At 43.9% G+C, this 19,905-nt stretch overlaps 1 protein-coding gene across 1 annotated transcript in view; it reads left to right on the top strand.

Annotated features, from left to right (window-relative positions):
* Positions 1-7,617: 7,617 nt before the first annotated feature.
* Positions 7,618-19,905, top strand: part of LOC140463128 (dysbindin-like) — a 37,410-nt gene continuing 25,122 nt past the window's right edge. Inside the window, exon 1 of the mRNA XM_072556865.1 lies at positions 7,618-7,871. Within this exon, the coding sequence (XP_072412966.1) occupies positions 7,835-7,871 (37 nt within the window). The 5' untranslated portion in view covers positions 7,618-7,834. The remainder of the gene's footprint in view (positions 7,872-19,905) is intronic.

The raw sequence follows: 19,905 nt of genomic DNA, 5'->3' as shown, positions 1-19,905 counted from the left end.
TCATGCCTTACTTTGTGAGTATCAGAACCAGGGTGAAGGGCTGCAGCCAATCCTCTCTCTCCACCACAATGTGTGTAAGATTTTGTGGGGATATTTATTCAGTAATTTAATACTGGGCTTGTGGAAATGCAACAACCTTTAATGTGGCTACACCACTGCAATCACTATTTTATACAGAGACCCAGCATAAGGCAAAGTTAAATAGGAACACATCTTCAAACAGACAGTACTTACATCTCACACCGTTGGACTGTAATTGTTCTGCACATGAGACTTTAAACAGTTAATCACTCCAATGAGCTGGCTAGCTCAGTTAGTAAAACATGAGACTCTTACTCATAGGGTCATCAGTTTAAATTCATGCTGGTTGCATTGTTTTGATTTCTTTAGAATTGAGGCTGGGTTATTCAGAGTGCTCAAGGCTGACATGGACAGATTTTGATCAATATGGGAATCAAAGGTTAGTGGAAAAGGCAGGGAAGTGGAGTCAAGGATGGTCGGAATGGCTGCATCCACAATGAATTGCAGAACAAACTCGACGGGCCAAATGGCCTACTTCTGAACCTGTATCTTAGAGTCATAGAGTTATACAGCACGGAAACAGATCCTCCACTCCAAGCCATCCATGCCATCCACATACAGGGCAACCTCCATATCCGCGGAATCGTTTTCTGTGGTTTCAGTTACCCACAGTTTACTGTGGCCTGAACATATTATAGGGAACCTTCCAGAACCAGGGACCGGGGGCTGCCGGGAAGGTAAATTTCCCATTAAAATGAATGGGTTCGCTCCTACCTACAGTTTTGGGCTTCCACAATATGTCATGGAATATATGCCCCGCAGGGACCAGGGGAGCTACTGTATTCTAAATGAATCGAGTTCCATTTGCAGCATTTGGCCCATATCCCTCTAAACCTTCTCTATTCATATACCCATCCAGATGCCTTTTAAATGTTGTAATTGTACCAGCCTCCACCACTTCCTCTGGCAGCTTGTTCCACACACGCACCACCCTCTGTGTGAAAACGTTACTCCTCCATTCCCTTTTAAATCTTTCCCTCTCACCTTAAACCTATGCCCTCTAGTTTTGCACTCCCCGACCCTGGGAAAAAGACCTTGTCTATTTACCCTATCCAGGCCCCTCGTGATTTTATAAACCCCTATAAGGTCACCCCTCAGCCTTTGAAGCTCCAGGGAAAATAGCCCCAGGCTATTCAGCTTCTCTCTATAGCTTACACCCTTCAAACCCGGTAACATCTTTGTAAATCTTTTCTGAACTCATTCACGTTTAACACCAACTTTCTTATGGCATGGAGACCAGAACTGAGCACAGTATTCCAAAAGTGGCCTAACCAATGTCCTGCACAGCTGCAACATTACACTCAATGCAGTGTCCAATACAGGCAAGCGTACCAAACATCTTCTTTACAACCCTGTCTACCAGCAATTCCACTTTCAATGAACTATGAAACTGCACCTCAAGATCTCTTTGTTCGGCAACACTCCCTAAGGTCCTACCGTTAAGTGTATATTCATATACATTACTTATATTCATATTCATTACTTGCCTTATCTTACGGAATATTTTCAGTGCAGCCAGTAGTTTGAACCCTAAAGGATAAAATAAAAATACTTGGATCTTGGAAATCTGAAATAGACACAAAGAATGCTGGGTAAAAACAATGACTGCAGATGCTGGAAACCAGAGTCTAGATTAGAGTGGTGCTGGAAAAGCACAGCAGGTCAGGCAGCATCCGAGGAGCAGAAAAATCAACGTTTCGGGCAAAATACCCTTCAGGTATTCCTGATGAAGGGCTTTTGCCCGAAACGTCGATTTTACTGCTCCTCGGATGCTGCCTGAACTGCTGTGCTTTTCCAGCACCACTCTAATCTAGACAAAGAATGCTGGAGAAACTCAGCAGATCTGACAAGATCCATGGAGATACAGGGTTAATGTTTCCACTCCAGCACCACATCTTCAGAACAGGTCAATGTTCGGAAGAAGGGTCATATTGGATTCAAAGCTGTTACCTTATTCCTGTCTCCACAGATGCCGCCAATTCTGCTGAATTTCTCCAACATTCTCCGGGACTGAATACTAAAGAAGGTGTTTTGTTAGGATTCTTTTACTGTACTGCACTGTAATTGAGTACTGACTGTCACTGTCATACTGGTGCCATCAGCTGATTTGGACATGAAGGTGTGAATTTCACTGCTTTTCATGAAATTGAAATGTTTCAGCAACAGGCCTTTGGTCATATGAATCAGGGTATCCCACAAGGCAGTGGGATCCTGCGGGGGTGGGGGGGGGGGGTGAGATCTCCTTTGTTGGTGTCATTCTGCCTCCTCATTAAAGGGTTTTATCTCAAAACATGATGCAGCTAAATGGAGATGTTGTCACCATTTCAAACGATTGGTAGCGAGTTCCTTTTGGTCATTAATGTCGAACTGGTCCAGCTTCAAGGAGACCTCCAAAGTGTTTCTGAAGCATTTTCTTTGCTCTCTCTTTCTCTCTCTCTCTAATGCTGAACATTCAGGAGTTGAAGGAACAAGAATCAATAAAGGAGACACCTTTCAGCCAACTGGACATAGTGTCCAGTCAAAGTGGACTGTGCAGGAGTTTGTCTGAATTCCTGGGAGCAATGTTCAAGGTGAACATTTGCTTCTGTTTGACAGTCCTCAGATGTGACTGAGGTTAAAGTTTTCCATCAAGATAATGTTTTATACTGACACCAGAAGGTAGTTGAGTTTTGATGAGGTGAACAGTCACTGTCTGGTAGTATGGGGTTTATCACACACCCTTGTTTGACCCTGGTCTGGATTTTGAAGATGCCTATTTCAGATCTCCCACTTGAAACATTTGCAGTCATCACGCAACTGCAGAATTGTGCTGAAATTTCTTGGACATTCAAGTCCTTCAGCACAATCAAGAGTCTAATGATTTACTAAGTCAAGTGTTTTTGGATGATATGGAGAGTTTGTGCTGTTGCTGTTCTTGATGTTCTTCTTGGATTTATCTGGGAATGAAGACTACTTCAACTCTTCAGGAATATCCAAGCCACACCAAGTCTCAGGGAGGAATTCCTCAGTCACAGGAAGAAAGCAACTCAGGAGAACGTGGGTTATGTTTTCCCTGTGACAAACGAGAAGGAAACTCCTCAAGGAGTTTCTATATGATTAGCTCTGATTTTGAAGATAGTTACAGTCGCATTCCCAGTGTGAATTTGATTTCTTTCCAGGCTGAGTGCGTGAATTCTGGCATGTACATAAACACAGGGTATGACTGACCCTAGGATAAGGCTCATCAGCCACACAAGAACCCATGACCAATGACAGTTTCCAAGGTGGACAATCATATTTGTCAGTGAATGATCGCTAACAATGGGGATATGAGAACAGACAACATTAGTAGGGAAAACAGACTGATTGGACCCATGCACAGGAGGGCCCAAGGTGAGATATTGAGAAAGATGGTGGAGGTCTGAAGAGTGTTGATGGGCAGGGGGTTCTCAACTCCTGACAGCAACAAGGATGGCTAGTCTGGGAAGAGCTGCTTTGGGTAAACTGGTCTCCATCTGGAGACAGAGATAGAGACAGATTCTTAGGTTCCCTGGAGACAAAACATTGAGAGACATCTGTAATATAATGGGAATGTGATCAGTGAAGCACAGTGCTGGCACCAGTCTGGATTACAATGCTGTTCTCATTCAAATGCCTTCCAATTCATTTTGACTCTTTGATGAGGATATGAGATTGTGGACACACTGACTCTCAATCTTTCATTCACTAGTTGGAGAGTCACTCATTCACTAGTTAGTAAGTTTGCAGATGACACCAAAATTGGAGGTGTAGTGGACAGCGAAGAGGGTTACTTCAGATTACAACAGGACCTGGACCAGATGGGTCAATGGGCTGAGAAGTGACAGGTGGAGTTTAATTCAGATAAATGGGAGGTGCTGCATTTTGGGAAAGCAAATCTTAGCAGGAATTATACACTTAATGGTAAGGTTCTACGGAGTGTTGCTGAACAAAGAGACCTTGGAGTGCAGGTTCATAGCTCCTTGAAAGTGGAGTTGCAGGTAGATAGGATAGTGAAGAAGGCGTTTGGTATGCTTTCCTTTATTGGTCAGAGTATTGAGTACAGGAGTTGGGAGGTCATGTTGCAGCTGTACAGGACATTGGTTAGGCCATTGTTGGAATATTGCATGCAATTCTGGTCTCCTCCCTATTGGAAAGATGTTGTGAAACTTGAAAGAGTTCAGAAAAGATCTACAAGGATGTTGCCAGGGTTAGAGGATTTGAGCTATAGGGAGAGGCTGAACAGGCTGGGGCTGTTTTCCCTGGAGCATCGGAGGCTGAGGGGTGACCTTATTGAGGTTTACAAAATCATGAGGGGCATGGATAGGGTAAATAGACAAAGTCTTTTCCCTGGGGTGGGGTAGTCCAGAACTAGAGGGCATAGGTTTAGGGTGAGAGGGGAAAGATATAAAAGAGACCTAAGGGGCAACTTTTTCACGCAGAGGGTGGTACGGGTATGGAATGCGCTGCCAGAAGAAGTGATTGGATGGGTATATGAATAGGAATGGTTTGGAGGGATATGGGCCAGATGCTGGCAGGTGGGACTAGATTGGATTGGGATATCTGGTCGGCATGGACGGGTTGGACTGAAGGGACTGTTTCCATGCTGTACATCTCTACGACTCTATGATTCTATGATCTCTCTCTCTGAAGGTGGATTTTCACTTTTCCTTTTCAAGAAGGGAATTTGCAGAGACGCAGAGGGATAGGAGCTAGCTGAATCAATGTTTTACTTCTCCATTCACACAAAGGAGCAAGAGAAAGATGTTTCTGCTGTATTGTCCAAACACAAAGCTGTAGGCACTCACCCAGGAACCAGTCAGGACACTGCCACTATGCTGAGTACTCCTGAACACACACACAACTGGTCTTGACTGTAACACCAATCAAAAGTCTTGTCACTGGGCAAACTATACCCAGACTCACCCCTGCAGAGCTGAGGTGTCTAAACCTCCTTCCCATTACTTAAATAAGGCCACCTTCTAAATACAGCTCACAATTAATCTTTCGCAGTCCCTCAGTTTAAATCAGTATCTTTTCTAATTTTTAAGTCTACAGTCCAAAAGTTTCCATGAATTGTCATTTCCCTAATTTGATTTTTCAACTAACACTGTCTTCTAAGATGAAAAGAGAAACAGAGAGAACATGACAGAGATAGAGAGTGAGAGAAACTTTTAGATCTTGATGCTACAAATTTATTTTTCCTTCTCTTTGCTCTGCTACTCAAAAACAGTTGTTGAAATATGGGTTGTTTATATATTCACAAGTCTGGCTCCATTGTCTTTCCAACAGCATGTGACATTTGATGTACAGTATTTGCTTACAAGCTTGAATTGAAACAGGAGACATAAATTTTGTGACAATAACTCAGTTGCCTGATTTCAACACTGTCAGATAAAATGGTGGTTTCAGTTTCAATTGTTTTAACATTAATTTCCTGGATTTACCTCAAACTGTGGTCAAGTGATTCTGAAAACAATTTTAAGTCATTTTTTTTATACCTGTTTACACTTGGCTTTAACTATCAGATGATGGAAGTTGAAAATTGACAGTGTATATTTATTACCATTCTGATAGTTAATGTCCAGCAACACATTTTCAGCTCTGATCTCCAGCATCTGCAGTCCTCACTTTCTCCTGTGTCAAATATTGGCCTGCTCAGTCCCATGAAGATCCATGGAAGAAATTCAAATGCTCAGTAGCCAGCATCCTCGAGTTGAGAATCAGCTGATGATGACAGGTGTTTGTTGTATACAGAAGAAAGAATTATGGTAGGTTGATGATATCGTGTGAAGCTTTACTCACTGGCATTTACCACCTATGTGAGATCATTAACCAGTTGTGGCACCAATGCCATCTCCTTGAGTCTAATCCCTTGGCATTGACCTTTCTGGCCACATGTTCCCATTCTCTTTTCCGGGTGATCCTTGAGGGTCTCTTTTGATCCACACGCTCCACACTGGGACATGACATCTCTCCGTCAGTCACCACTGGTCCTCTGGTTTATACCGTTGCAATCATTTGCATTGTAGCAGGGAAAACAGGCAACTCCTTATCTTTGAGAAAGAGTAACTACTGCAAATAAAACATGCTTAATCCATTTGGAAAACTCACTGAAAGTCAAGCTGAGGCCCTTGCTGAAGTAAGACCAACTTCCTTTTAAGACACAGCCTTTTTTTTAGGAAGAGTATGGCTATGACAGAAATACTAGGAATATTGCTGGGTCTCCTGCTGTGCACATTATGGGACAGTGTAATTCAAAGATTCTCTGCAGGGATCTTTGATCACTTTGAGACTTGCAAGAAGATCTGAGATGGTCAGCAAATGGTTTATCCTGTTATGAGTCTCCAAAGGGGTTGGTAGACCTTACCTCCACCTACCTCCTCACTGCTCCTTAACCATCAGACAGCTTACCTGACATCCAGTGCTGGATGAGTGGACATTCCCTCCAGTTAAGTATTGCAAAAACAAAATAATTTCTTTTGGACCCCACTTCAAGCTCCATTCCCCTAGCCACTGGGTCCATCTGTCTCCCTGGCAACTGGCTGAGATTAAGTCAGTCTGTTCACAATCTTGATGCTACCTTCAATCTTGAGTTAAGATTCTCACCTTGTGTTCACATTATCACCAGGACCACCTGCTTCCACCTCTGTACCGCCATCCCTGGCTTTTCTCCAACCTGAGTTAATAATCGAAGGGTAGCGCAATTATCCCCATCCTTCAAACTCGGAGATTTGGTCCCCTGGCTGTGTGTTTCTCTGATGGACCCTCTGGTCTGTACACTCGGATCGGTTGAATGAACTCCATTAACTAGTTTTGAAGGGGGGGGGGGGGGAGAGTGGGTTGACACTGGTGAGAACATGTGGGTGCATTCACTCAAAATGCTATTCATTTCATTGTTTCCATCAGGAGTCAGCTCCCGTTTGCTGGGGTGTTTCATTCAAGTCAATGGCTATTGCCATTGTGGTAGGGTTTTAGCATAAATCCACTCACTGCCTTACCAGGTTGTCAGTATAACCAGAGAAGGGGTGTGTTAGCAACAAGAGAGCCGCGAGACCCTGTGCAGAAAATCCTATTGAGTGCAGACACTCTCTGGGAGTGTTTGGTGGAAGTATTGGGGGAAGTTTCCAATCCTCCAGCATTAATATTCCTCACCTTGATAAGGAAGTTGTTAGCAAAGACTGGCTGAAAAATAAATAACAAGGGCATTGTGTAAGATGTAATTGTAGCTCAAAGATTACATTCTCCCGTGTTTTTTTATGGGCAGACTAGAGTTAAGAGGAGCTCGGGGGGGGTGAGCAGTAGATTGAAGTGATTTAAAGAACTAGCTGTTAGTCCCAGTTCGCGCACACCAACCGGGGGGGGGGGGGGGGGTGAAGGGGGGGAGTGTTGACAATGAGGAAAGCTTAACTCTTGAATCTGACCGCAGGCACGCTCAGCAAAGTGAGTTTCTAGTTGGGTCTGCGTGCCCAGTCAGTGCTGGATGCGGAGTGTTGTTGTTAATGCTGTATTATTGTCAGCACCCTCCCGCCCCCCCCCTGCAGCAGAGCTGAGGTAGTTGCTGCTCCATGAGCTGCAGTGATGTTCCAGGCTCATGGCCCTGGTCTTTCCCACTGGATGTCAGTCAGTGGAGCAGCGCAGTCGTAACCTCCAGACGTCTGCTCAGCCCCGCAGCCGCCTGGCCCAGGAGATGCCAATCAGCAGCTGCTAACCTGCCCCTGTGGAATCAGCAGTGCACCCCCATTCCTCTTTGGAGATGTCAGGTCAGGGACCAGCCAGCAAGAGGAGCCCGGGTAAGTGAGAACCACCTCCGAATGCAGAGAGAGGCCGGCTCGGTGGACAGGAGTGTGGGGAGATGGCTAGAATGAAAGCTCAGGACCGAGGCTGATGCAGAGCCAGTAACCACTTGCAACCCAGCTCCGGCTGCATGTTGGAGCTGAGACAGTGTGTAGGTGGCGGACAGAGTCAGCCATCATCTTGCTACTTGCAGAGGATTAGAACCGACGATGCGCTCAGACAGACATTGTATTACTGAAAGGCACTGTCAGAATCCATTAGACAAACTTCACAAGTTCCCCCATTCATGCAAGTTTAGCTAAACAAGAAATGGCTATTATGTGCTGTGTATGATAGTGCTGTGATTTTTACACTGGGTCAGGATTGAGCTCCAATTATTTCACAAGATAAGGACAGTGCTGTAGTAAGACACTGGGTACAGACAGGGTTACAGTGATTATACTGAGTACAGACAGAGCTGTAGTGAGACACTGGGTACATAGTGCTGTAGTGAGACCAGTACTGGGTACAGACAGTGTTACAGTGATTGTACTGGGTACAGACAGTGCTGAAGTGAGACACTGGGTACAGACAGTGTTACAGTGATTATACTGGGTACAGACAGAGCTGTAGTGAGACACTGGGTACATAGTGCTGTAGTGAGACCAGTACTGGGTACAGACAGTGTTACAGTGATTGTACTGGGTACAGACAGTGCTGAAGTGAGACACTGGGTACAGACAGTGTTACAGTGATTGTACTGGGTACAGACAGAGCTGTAGTGAGACACTGGGTACAGACAGAGCTGTAGTGAGACACTGGGTACAGACAGTGCTGTAGTGAGACCAGTACTGGGTACTGGTTTCCTGAAGAAGGGCTCATGCCCGAAACGTTGATTCTCCTGCTCCTTGGATGCTGCCTGGCCTGCTGCGCTTTTCCAGCAACACATTTTCAGCTCTGATCTCCAGCATCTGCAGTCCTCACTTTCTCCACTGGGCACGGACAGTGCTGTAGTGATTATTATTAGGCATGTGCAGTGCTACAGTGAGGACACTGGGTACAGGAAGTATTACAGTGATGAAACAAAAACAGAAGTTGCTGGAAAAGCTCAGCAGGTCTGGCAGTATCTGTGAACAGAAATCAGAGTTAACGTTTTGGTCAAAGTTCTGAGCTCGTGAGGATAATGAATGCTAGTGTGAATGCAGTGAATAGTTAGTGAAGGTCATGGTTGAAATTTTCCAGCCCTAACTGGATTCTGGGAGGGTTCCAGCAGATTGGAAAACCACTAATGCGGCTCTCCTATTCAAGGAGGGAGGGAGACAGAAAGCAGGAAATTAGGTCAGTTACTCTACTACCTGTCACTGGGAAAATCCTGGAGTCTGTTATTAAGGAAGAAATTGCATGGTATTTAGGGAAGTGTAACACAATCAGAGTCAGCCTGGTCTGTTGAAAGAGAAGCCACGTTTGATAAGTTAGCGATAACTTCTGGAGGATTTAATAAGTGAAATTGGAGTCATAGAGATATACAGCATGGAAACAGATCCTTCAGTCCAACTCGTCCATGCCAACCAGATATCCTAAATTAATCTAGTCCCATTTGCCAGCACTTGGCCCATATCCCTCTAAACCCTTCCTATTCATATACCCATCCAGATGTGTTTTAAATGTTATAATTGTCCTAGCTTCCACCACTTCCTCTGGCTGCTCATTCCATGCATGTACCACCCTCTGCATGAAAAAGTTGCCTGTTAGGCCCCTTTTAAATCTTTCCCTTCTCACCATAAACCTATACCCTCTAGTTCTGGACTTCCCCGACCCAGGGAAAAGACCTTGTATACTTACCCTGCCTATGCACCTCACAATTTTATAAATCTCCATAAAGTCACCCCTCAGCCCCTGACGCTCCAGGGAAAACAGCCCCAGCCTATTCAGCCTCTCCCTGTAGCTCAAATCCTCCAACCCTGGCAATATCCATTTGAAGAAAGGGAATTTGTAGACATGGTGCATTGGATTTTCAGAAGATATTTGACAAGCTGTTACATAAAGCATTATTGCACATGTAAGAGTGGTAAGGACAAGCTAGGGAACTATAGACCAGTGAGCCTGACCTCGGTGGTGGGCAAGTTGTTGGAGGGAATCCTGAGGGACAGGATGTACATGTATTTGGAAAGGCAAGGACTGATTAGGGATAGTCAACATGGCTTTGTGCGTGGGAAATCATGTCTCACAAACTTGATTGAGTTTTTTGATGAAGTAACAAAGAGGATTGATGAGGGCAGAGCAGTAGATGTGATCTATGTGGACTTCAGTAAGGCGTTCGGCAAGGTTCCCCATGGGAGATTGATTAGCAAGGTTAGATCTCTTGGAATACAGGGAGAACTAGCCATTTGGATACAGAACTGGCTCAAAGGTAGAAGACAGAGGGTGGTGGTGGAGGGTTGTTTTTCAGACTGGAGGCCTGTGACCAGTGGAGTGCCACAAGGATTAGTGCTGGGCCCTCTACTTTTTGTCATTCACATAAATGATTTGGATGCGAGCATAAGAGGTACAGTTAGTAAGTTTGCAGATGACACCAAAATTGGAGATGTAGTGGACAGCGAAGAGAGTTACCTCAGATTACAACAGGACCTGGACCAGATGGGCCAATGGGCAGACTAGAGTGGCAGATGGAGTTTAATTCAGATAAATGTGAGGTGCTGCATTTTGGAAAAGCAAATCTTAGCAGGACTTATACACTTAATGGTAAGGTCCTAGGGAGTGTTGCTGAATAAAGAGACCTTGGAGTGCAGGTTCATATTTCCTTGAAAGTGGAGTCACCGATAGATAGGATAGTGAAGAAGGCGTTTGGTATACTTTCCTTTATTGGTCAGAGTATTGAGTACAGGAGTTGGGATGTCATGTTGCGGCTATACAGGGCATTGGTTAGGCCACTGTTGGAATATTGCGTGCAATTCTGGTCTCCTTCCTATCGGAAAGATGTTGTGAAACTTGAAAGGGTTCAGAAAAGATTTACAAGGATCTTGCCAGGGTTAGAGGATTTGAGCTATAGGGAGAGGCTGAACAGGCTGGGGCTGTTTTCCCTGGAGCGTTGGAGGCTGAGGAGTGACCTTATAGAGGTTTACAAAATTATGAAGGGTAAATAGACAAGGTTTTTTCCCTGGGGTCAGGGAGTCCAGAACTAGAGGGCATAGGTTTAGGGTGAGAAGGGAAAGATATAAAAGAGACCTAAGGGGTAATGTTTTCACACAGAGGGTGGTACATGTATGGAATGAGCTGCCAAAGGAAGTGGTGGAGGCTGGTACAATTGCAACATTTAAGAGGCAGTTGGATGGGTATATGAATAGGAAGGGTTTGGAGGGTTATGGGCCGGATGCTGGCAGGTGGGACTAGATTGGGTTGGGATATCTGGTCGGCATGGACGGGTTGGACCGAAGGGTCTGTTTGCATGTTGTACATCTCTATGACTCTATGATAGGAGCTGGCCGTACTTGGGGCAATGTATTAACATGGATTAAAGATTAGTGAATGCACAGAAGAAAGAGGGTTGGAGTTAATGGGTCTTTTCCAGATTGTGACGAAGTGAAGTGCCACAAAGATCAGTCCTAGGGCCCCAATTATATCTATATTGATGATTTGAAGGAGGGGCAGAGTGTAATGCATCCAGATTTATTGATGATACAAAGATAGGTGACAGGGCATGTCGTAGTGAGGACAGGAAGAGTCTGCAAGGGGATGATAGATCAATTAAGTGAGTGGGCCAAAACTTGGCAAATGGAGTTTAATGCAGAAAAGTGTGAGCTCGTGCACTTTGGTAGGAAGAATCAAAAGGCAGACTATTATTTAGATGGCGAGAGATTCAAATAAATTCCAGCACAGAGGGATTTTTGTGTTGTTGTGCATGCAAGACAAAAAGGTGGTATGCAGGTATGGCAACTCGTTAAGAAGGTAAATGGAAATATGGCTTTCATAGATAAGGTGTTGGCATTTAAAAATAGGGAAGTCCTGCATGGATGAGTTGGACCAAAGGGTCTGTTCCCATACTGTATGACTGTAAGTACTTAAAACAGTACAGTGTGTTGCTGAGGGGCTATATCTGGACTACTGTGTACCCTTTTAGTCCTGTGTTTTAAAAAAAAATCTGTTCATAACAGAGGCAATTCAAAAGTGATTTACTAAACAGATCCTTTGCACAAAGGGGTTGACGAATCAAGAATGGCTAAAGAGGTAATGCATTTATTTATTCCAGTTTAGGAGAGTGAGGGTGCTCTTAATGAAACACAAAGTTCAGAGGGAGCTTGAGAAGATGTGATTGTACGGTGTACAGACAATGCTTCAATTATTACACTTGTTCGAGACTGTGCTCTAGGTATTACACTGGATAAAGTCAGTGTTCCAGTAATCCACTGGTTAGTAACAGTGCTGTACTTTTGGCATCACTGTCAACAAATCTCCAGTGGTCACCCTTGGTACAGACAGTGCTATATTGAATACTCTGGGTAAATAGAGTGCTATCATAATTACGTGGCTTTGGGCAGTTTTGTAATGGTTACACCATGTACGGGCAATGCTGTAGTGATTACACTGGGTACGGACAGTGCTATAGTGAGGTCACTGGGAATGGGCAGCGCTGTGGTGAGGTCACTGGGCATGAGCAGCGCTGCGGTGAGGTCACTGGGTGCGCACAGCGCTGCAGTGAGGTCACTGGGTGCGCACAGCGCTGCAGTGAGGTCACTGGGTGCGCACAGCGCTGCAGTGAGGTCACTGGGTGCGCACACCGCTGCAGTGAGGTCACTGGGTGCGCACAGCGCTGCAGTGAGGTCACTGGGCAGGCACAGCGCTGCAGTGAGGTCACTGGGTACGGACTGTGCTGCGGTGAGGTCACTGGGCACGGACAGCACTACAGTGATTACACTGGGTATGGACAGTGGTATAGTGAATAGCCTGGATGGGAATAGTAGTTTACTCAGGTTACACTAGGTGTGGGCAATTGTCTGGTGAAGATATGTGTACTGACAGGTCCATATTGTAGGAGGGAGTGACCTTGCACAGGATTTATCTGAACATGTGGTAATAATTTACTGTGACATGGGCTAAGGTCAGGGTTATACAGTGACAGTAGTCAATTGGATTAGGCTGGCTGCTTCAAGAATGATTGATAAGCTGTGTTTAAAAACCCAGGAACAGAAGTTGATCATTAAAGCTACTGGAACTGAAATGGAGTTAGATCAGTCTGCAGCTTTGAGAGATAGGGGCACTCATTAATACTGTGGTGTAATCTGCACACTGAGACGATGCTCAACAAGCAGTTTTGGTTAGTGATGAAGGGGGTCTTCCTGCCTCCTGAGCCTCAGTTACTGCCACTGACCCTGTAACTGGGGGTTGTCAATATGCCTGATGCAGACCATTCTGAATTGCTGACAAATTACTCCATGCAGCATTTTGCAGTTCAGTTCAAACACCCAAATCAGACTGGGAGAAAGTAAAGCAATTCTGATGCTTTTAGGAGGAGCTGTGATGTTTAAAGATGCTGACATGTTTAATGAGGGTTAGCATGATTCAAGAAGCTGACATGATTTAGCAAAGATGATATATTTTCGGGAGGTCAGATGTGTTTCAGGAAGTGCTGTCAGCAGCTAAATTTAGATTCATAATGCTCATAGCTCTGAGACTTCATGCTGCAAGGGCACACCATTAGCACTGGCCAAAATCCTACCTTGGCCAGGGTGTGAAAGCGGACATTAGACAATGGACTGGAAGTATGCAGATCTGATTGCAGAGATTGAGAGCACAGTCAATGTCTAACACTGAGTTGCACCAGTGCTACTGTTTTCAAACTCCCTCTGGCAAGTAAGGACCTTTCTCCAACACTCGGAGTTAAGTGTACCTTCAACAACATGAAGGACCTGTTAAAGGAAGGATATGCTGGTTTTGGAGGGTGTCTAGGGCAGGTTTTCAAGAATGATCTTGGGGATGAAGGGCTGGTCACATGAGTAGTGGTTGAAGACTCTGGGCCTGTACTCATTGGAATTTTGAAGAATGAGGGAGAATCTGATTGAAACCTATAGAATGCAGAGCGGCATGGATAGAGTGAATATGGAACGATGTAGTAGGAGATACCAGGTCCTGAGGACACAACCTCTGAGTGAAGGGATGACCCTTTTTAAATGGAGATGAGGAGTAATTTCTTCAGCCAGAGGGTGATGAATCTGTGGAACTCATTGCCACAGGAGCTGTGGAGGCCAGGTCATTGAATGTATTTAAGAGAGATATAGATGAGGTCTTAAATAGTGAAGGGATCAGGGATCAAGGGATCAAGCACCAGGATTGGGCACTCCTTTGAAGCAAAACAGAAAAATATAAACAGGACCAGTTGTGTTTCAGCACCACCACGATGTGTAAACTCTTTGATTCCAGATTAAAATCGATGTAGATCCTCCACCAGAGTCTGATCACTTTTTCACTTGATCTAAACATTGAAGGAATGGCCTAGCTGCTATTTTGTGACCTTTGACCTTGTTGTGCATATGAAGTTGCCTTTTTAACTGTTATTAATTTGATTCATTGCAACTACAACTGAAGTGAACCATTCAACACTGGACTTTTCCTTGCAATGAACAAATATGCAGAAGAAATGTTCTTTTATCAACAGTACTGAGCTTGGAGGAGGGGAGAATGTTTCGTTTTGGGGACAGGAGTCTCCCTATCAGAGTTAAACTGTCCACTTGTAGTAAGAAGTCACTTGGAAAATATCAGTGTAGTTTATGATGACTAATGTGGCCCAGATCTTCCTCCACTGAGTGGGAAAACTACTTAGCCAACAATTTCTTTAACAATGAGTAGCGGAGAGTGAATGTAACCCAGCAGGATGACAGGAACTTAAGGGGGTACCTAATCCAGTAGATCCATCATCAACCACCGATTTCAATGCAGTTTCTGACTGATAGCAGTGGTTGTGTTAATTAAACCAAAACCCCATTGTGAATGTAGGAGAGAATGGATCAGTATGCACCCTGAGTGAGTTCTGTCTGGTCTATAGCTGCTCGCTGTTCACACTGAAGTACAAAGACTTCCTTTGTGTTCCGTTGACAAGGTTCTTTTATTGAAACGTGGGAACCTTCCTTCCTGTGATGTGTGCAAGACAGACGTCAGTGCTCAGGACTCTCAGCTCATGGTCATTCCCAGCCTGGGACAAACGTGTCTGGTGCACGACCTTTATTTGGATGGTCAGCTACGCTTTGCGTGGACTGTGATCATTGGCGTGTGTGGATTCCAGCTGTGAATGTGTGGGTGCTGGGTCCAGCATGTGAATAGAGGAATGGTTTATGAGCAATGTGCCCGCATCACTAGATCCCTTCATTCCACTCCCCCAAAATAATTTGATCGCTCTCTATCTTGGATACACTCTAACTGTCACACTGCTGTTTGCATATCACCTGACCACATTGCAACAACAATTATGCCTTAAAAAGCGTTTAACTGGCTGTGAATATCCAGAGGTTGCAAAGGCATAATATAACTGGATGACTTTCTTTTGTCTTATTTATTAATGACTACGATAATGCAACAGACAGCGGTGTTTCTTGTTGAGCTGATGTCACAAAGATTGGTGACCGTGTGAGCAGTGCAGACAGGAAGCAGAAAGAGATATTGACAGCTGGATGGATTGAGACAGCTGACAAAACAGTGGCAAATGGATTTCAACTCTGCTTAGTTCGAAGTCATCCAAGACGCATGGACATTTAACAACATAGGTGTTTTAACCAAAATACGGGAGTTCTGAGCATTTTACCATTGGTGAGAAACCAGAAATGTCAGCGGATAGCTATGGATTCCTGTCAATCATTAAAAGGTAGTAGCCATCGCCAACACTTCTCATTTGGGCACACCCTATTAATTTACATACACATAGTCAGAATTCACACTTGTAGCTTATGGCTTATAGTCCAACAGGTTTATTTAAAACTACAAGCTTTTGGAGCACTGCTCCTTAGTCAGGTGAAGTCCAGCGCCGTTGCCTCCACATCTCAACTACACAAGATCTTTAAATATTTTAGGTGACAGCTTAAAAAAAAAAGTTGAAACTATATCGGAGCTTCTAGGAAACTGAGTTTCACAGCTGAGAGTGAACTTTGCTGGTCAAAATCAAATTTTCTCAGAGTGTAGTGGCTATTATTCACTGTTTGAGCTGATGGCCTTTTTCTGTGTTTTTTTTATATTATGTAATATATCATCTAAAAGGGAGTCAATTCTGCTACAACATCTGGAGGACGCTGGACACCAAGGATAGCAGTACAAAATTCACCTGAGTTTTTGTTTAATTTGTTCCTGGAATTTGGGTGTTGTCACATTTGTTACTCATCCCTAATTGTGTGAAAGCCAAATGGTTTCCTTGTCCAATTCAGGGGATTGTTAAGAGGCAAACGCAGTGCTGTTGGTCTAGAGTCACATATAGGCCAGACCATTGCCTCCCAATGTCACGAAAACTTCAAGGATTAGATTAGGAGGCACAACTCAGTTTGTAAACTCTGAAATATAGAAGCTTGAGGGGTGATCTGGCTGAAGTTTTATTAGAATTTTGAAAGGAATTTACCTCCTATCACCAGGACATTCAGGGGAGAACTTAGGGCATTTCTTCAAAGAAGGAGGAAAACTAATATGGAACTCTCTCCCACAAAGTGCAGTGGGTGCGTGCTCCATTCATAATTTTAAATCTGAGATTGATACGCTTTAGTTAGTCCAGGAATTGAGCAATAAGAAGTCAGGTGGGTGGTTTAGGATTATAAAGCAGCTATGGTTTGTTGAATAGTGGAACAGGCTTTGAAAGGCTGAACAGTCTCTTCTTGCTGTTTCCTTTCACTGTCAGACTGACTGAACAAACCCGACTCTAAAGTCGATGTGTTGAACAGTTCCAGGCCTTTGAACATTGACAAGGCCATCTTAGGTTTGAGCATGGTGGCTCAGTGGTTAACACTGACTCACAGCACCAGGGACCCGGGTTTGATTCCAGCCTCTGGCAACTGTGTGGAGTTTGCACGTTCTCCCTGTGTCTGTGTGGGTTTCCTCCGGGTGCTCTAGTTTCCTCTCACAGTCGAAAAAATTGCAGGTTAGGTGGATTGCCCGTAGTGTCCAGGGAGATACAGGCTAGCCATGGAAAATGCAGGGTTACAAAGATAGGATAGGGATGGGTCTGGGTGGGATGCTCTTTGGGGGGACAGTGTGGACTCGATAGTCCGAATGGCCTGTGTCCACACTGTAGGGATTCTATGATAAATCTATGAACTGTAAGTGGGACATATAGTGGAGCCACTCCCAGACTGGGTTTATATGAATGCAACTTAGCCTCTCCCATGAATTAGAGCTGAAAAATGTGTTGCTGGAAAAGTGCAGCAGGTCAGGCAGCATCCAAGGAGCAGGAGAATCGACATTTCGGGCATTCCTGAAGAAGGGCTTATGCCCGAAACGTCGATTCTCCTGTTCCTTGGATGCTGCCTGACCTGCTGCTCTTTTCCAGCAACACATTTTTCAGCTCTGATCTCCAGCATCTGCAGTCCTCACTGTCTCCTATGAATTTGAAAACAACAGCGACACAGTCTTACAGCACTTGTACTGTGTTCATTTGGCAGCTGGATTTTAAAATCCTTCCTGTGACTCAAGTGAAAAGAACTTCCTTTGAAAATAAAATCGCTTTTTTTGTTGATGCAATATGATAACATCGTTACTATATAAAACGCTATATTCAGTCAGTGGATGGCTACAATAGTGGGCTTTGACCATGCACTTGGTTTATTAAACGACCAGCAAAAGAGGAAGCATAGAGAAGCAGCATTTACAACAACAGGCATTTATATAGCACCTTTAATATAGTGTGCTGTATAATGTGTCCCCATCTTATTTCTCAGCAATCAGACAAAATGTAACACTAAAGCCAAAACGATGACTATATTATGGGAGATTGATCTATATTTTGGCTATTAGGGAGGTAGTTTTTTAAGCAGCATCTTGAAGAAGGGAAGAGTTGGAAAGGGGGAGAGATTTAGGCAGAAATTCCAGAAATTTAGGGCGAAGAAGAGAAGAGGCCAACAGTCGTGGAGCAAGCAAAACGAGGGACACAACTGAGACGAGGATTAGAGTATAGACATATCTCTGAGCTAAGGGACAAGGGGACCATGGAGTAGTTTGAAATTAAAGCATCCTAAATCCTAATTTTTGGAGAATTTTAAGACCTTTTCCAAAATATGGACTCTGGTATAAAACAGCTTCATAAAAATGTTAAAGATTGTGCTGGAAATTCTAAAACTGTCCCAAGTATGTGACTCAAGTTCAGAATCAACAAGTAAGTTAAAAGTTAGAAAGTTAATGCTGAGGAGAAAAAAGGGTGCAATTTTCATCAAAGTATTTTCAAATCAGAGACCAGGAAGGTGGACAGCAGCTCAAATAGGTCAAGTTGTTTCCAGATTCCAGCAGTGCCAATGTGTATTGGTCAATCAGCAGTAACATCCCAGTATGATGTACCAGATTTGCTATCAGTCAGGAATCCAATTGGGCCTGGGGTAGGAGTCGGGAGTCATACTGGGACTTGTGATTGAGTCACGAGCTAAATTGGGCCTAGTGAGGGAGTCAGGAGCTAAACTAGGCCTGACGTCAGCATGAGGGGTCAAACTTGGCCTGGTACATGAGTCAGGGGTTAAATAGGGATAGATGTGGGAGTCAGGAGTTAAATGGGGCCTGATGTCAGAGTCGAGCTGTTTAAACCGGAACTGATGTAGGAGTCAGGAATTAAATTGATCTGGTATCAGATTTAGGAGTTAAACTGGGCCTGGTTTTGGAGTAAAGAGGTTAATCAGGGATAGATGTAAGAATGAGGACATAAACTGGGCCTGGTGTCTGAGTCAGGAATTAAATAGGGTCTAGTGTCATAGTGAGAAGTTAACCTGGGCTTAATGAAGGAGTCAGGCAATTAAGTAGACCTGATGGCAGAGTCACTGGTTAAACTGGGCCTGGTGTTAGAGACTAGAGTTAAATTGGGCCTGGTATAGATGTCAGGAGTTACACTGGGCTTGGTGTAGGAGTCAACAGTATGTATTTGTAAATGCTGTTCTATTATATCCTTTCTAACAGACTAACATTTTCCCAGGAATGGATGTTAAGCTCAATAGCTTCCAATTACCTGTTTGTTGTATCCTTACATTTAAGAATAATGGTGCTACATTGGCACTTTTCCAATCCTCTGGGACTTTTCCAGAATCTAAAGATTCCTGCAAGATTATTACCTGTGCGTCCATTATCTCCATAGTTACTTCCTTTAAAATCCTCAGATGTATCTCAGAGAGTCTAGGGGGATTACTGTTGTTTAGCAGATTAGGTTCCCCAGTACTTCTGCTCTCGTGTTGGTTGTTGCATTTATTTCCTCTCGTGCTTTTGTTCCCTGATTATTTACTAATTTTGGAATGATATTAGTGACCTTGACTGATGCAAAGCATTTATTCACCTCCCCTGTCATTTACTTCATTTCCCCATTATTATTTCACCCGCCTCATTCTCGAAGGGACCTATGTTCACTGTAGCCTCTCGTTTTTATATATTTGAAGTAGCTCTTGCTGTTCATTTTGATATTGCTTACAAGTTTACATTCAAAATTTATCTCCTCCCTTTTTATTATATTTTAGTCACATTTTGTTGGTTTTTAAAACCATCCTTAACCAGAGGTTTACCACTTATCATTGCTACCTTTTATGGTTTATTTTTCTTTCAATTTGATGCTCTCTTTAACTTACCTGGTTTCTTCCTTACTGGGATATATCTTTGTTATGGGTCATGAACTATTTTCTTAACCATCTGCCATTGTTCCTCAACTATCTTTACTGTTAGTCTTCTTTCTCAATCCACCCCAGCTGGCTTTGCCCTCATTCCTTTGTAATTACTTGTTTTTAAGCTCATTTCCAATCCAAGCTCCTGCCTCTCACACTGAATATCAAATTTAACTATGCCATGGTCACTATTTCCAAGGGGGTTATTTACTCTGACATCAGTTATTAAACCTGCCTCCTTCCA

The sequence above is a fragment of the Chiloscyllium punctatum genome, chromosome 37 (genome assembly GCF_047496795.1).
Source record: "Chiloscyllium punctatum isolate Juve2018m chromosome 37, sChiPun1.3, whole genome shotgun sequence".
NCBI lineage: Eukaryota > Metazoa > Chordata > Chondrichthyes > Orectolobiformes > Hemiscylliidae > Chiloscyllium > Chiloscyllium punctatum.
The sequence above is the reverse complement of the archived record's forward strand: the minus strand, read 5'-3'. Positions and strand labels throughout refer to the sequence as shown.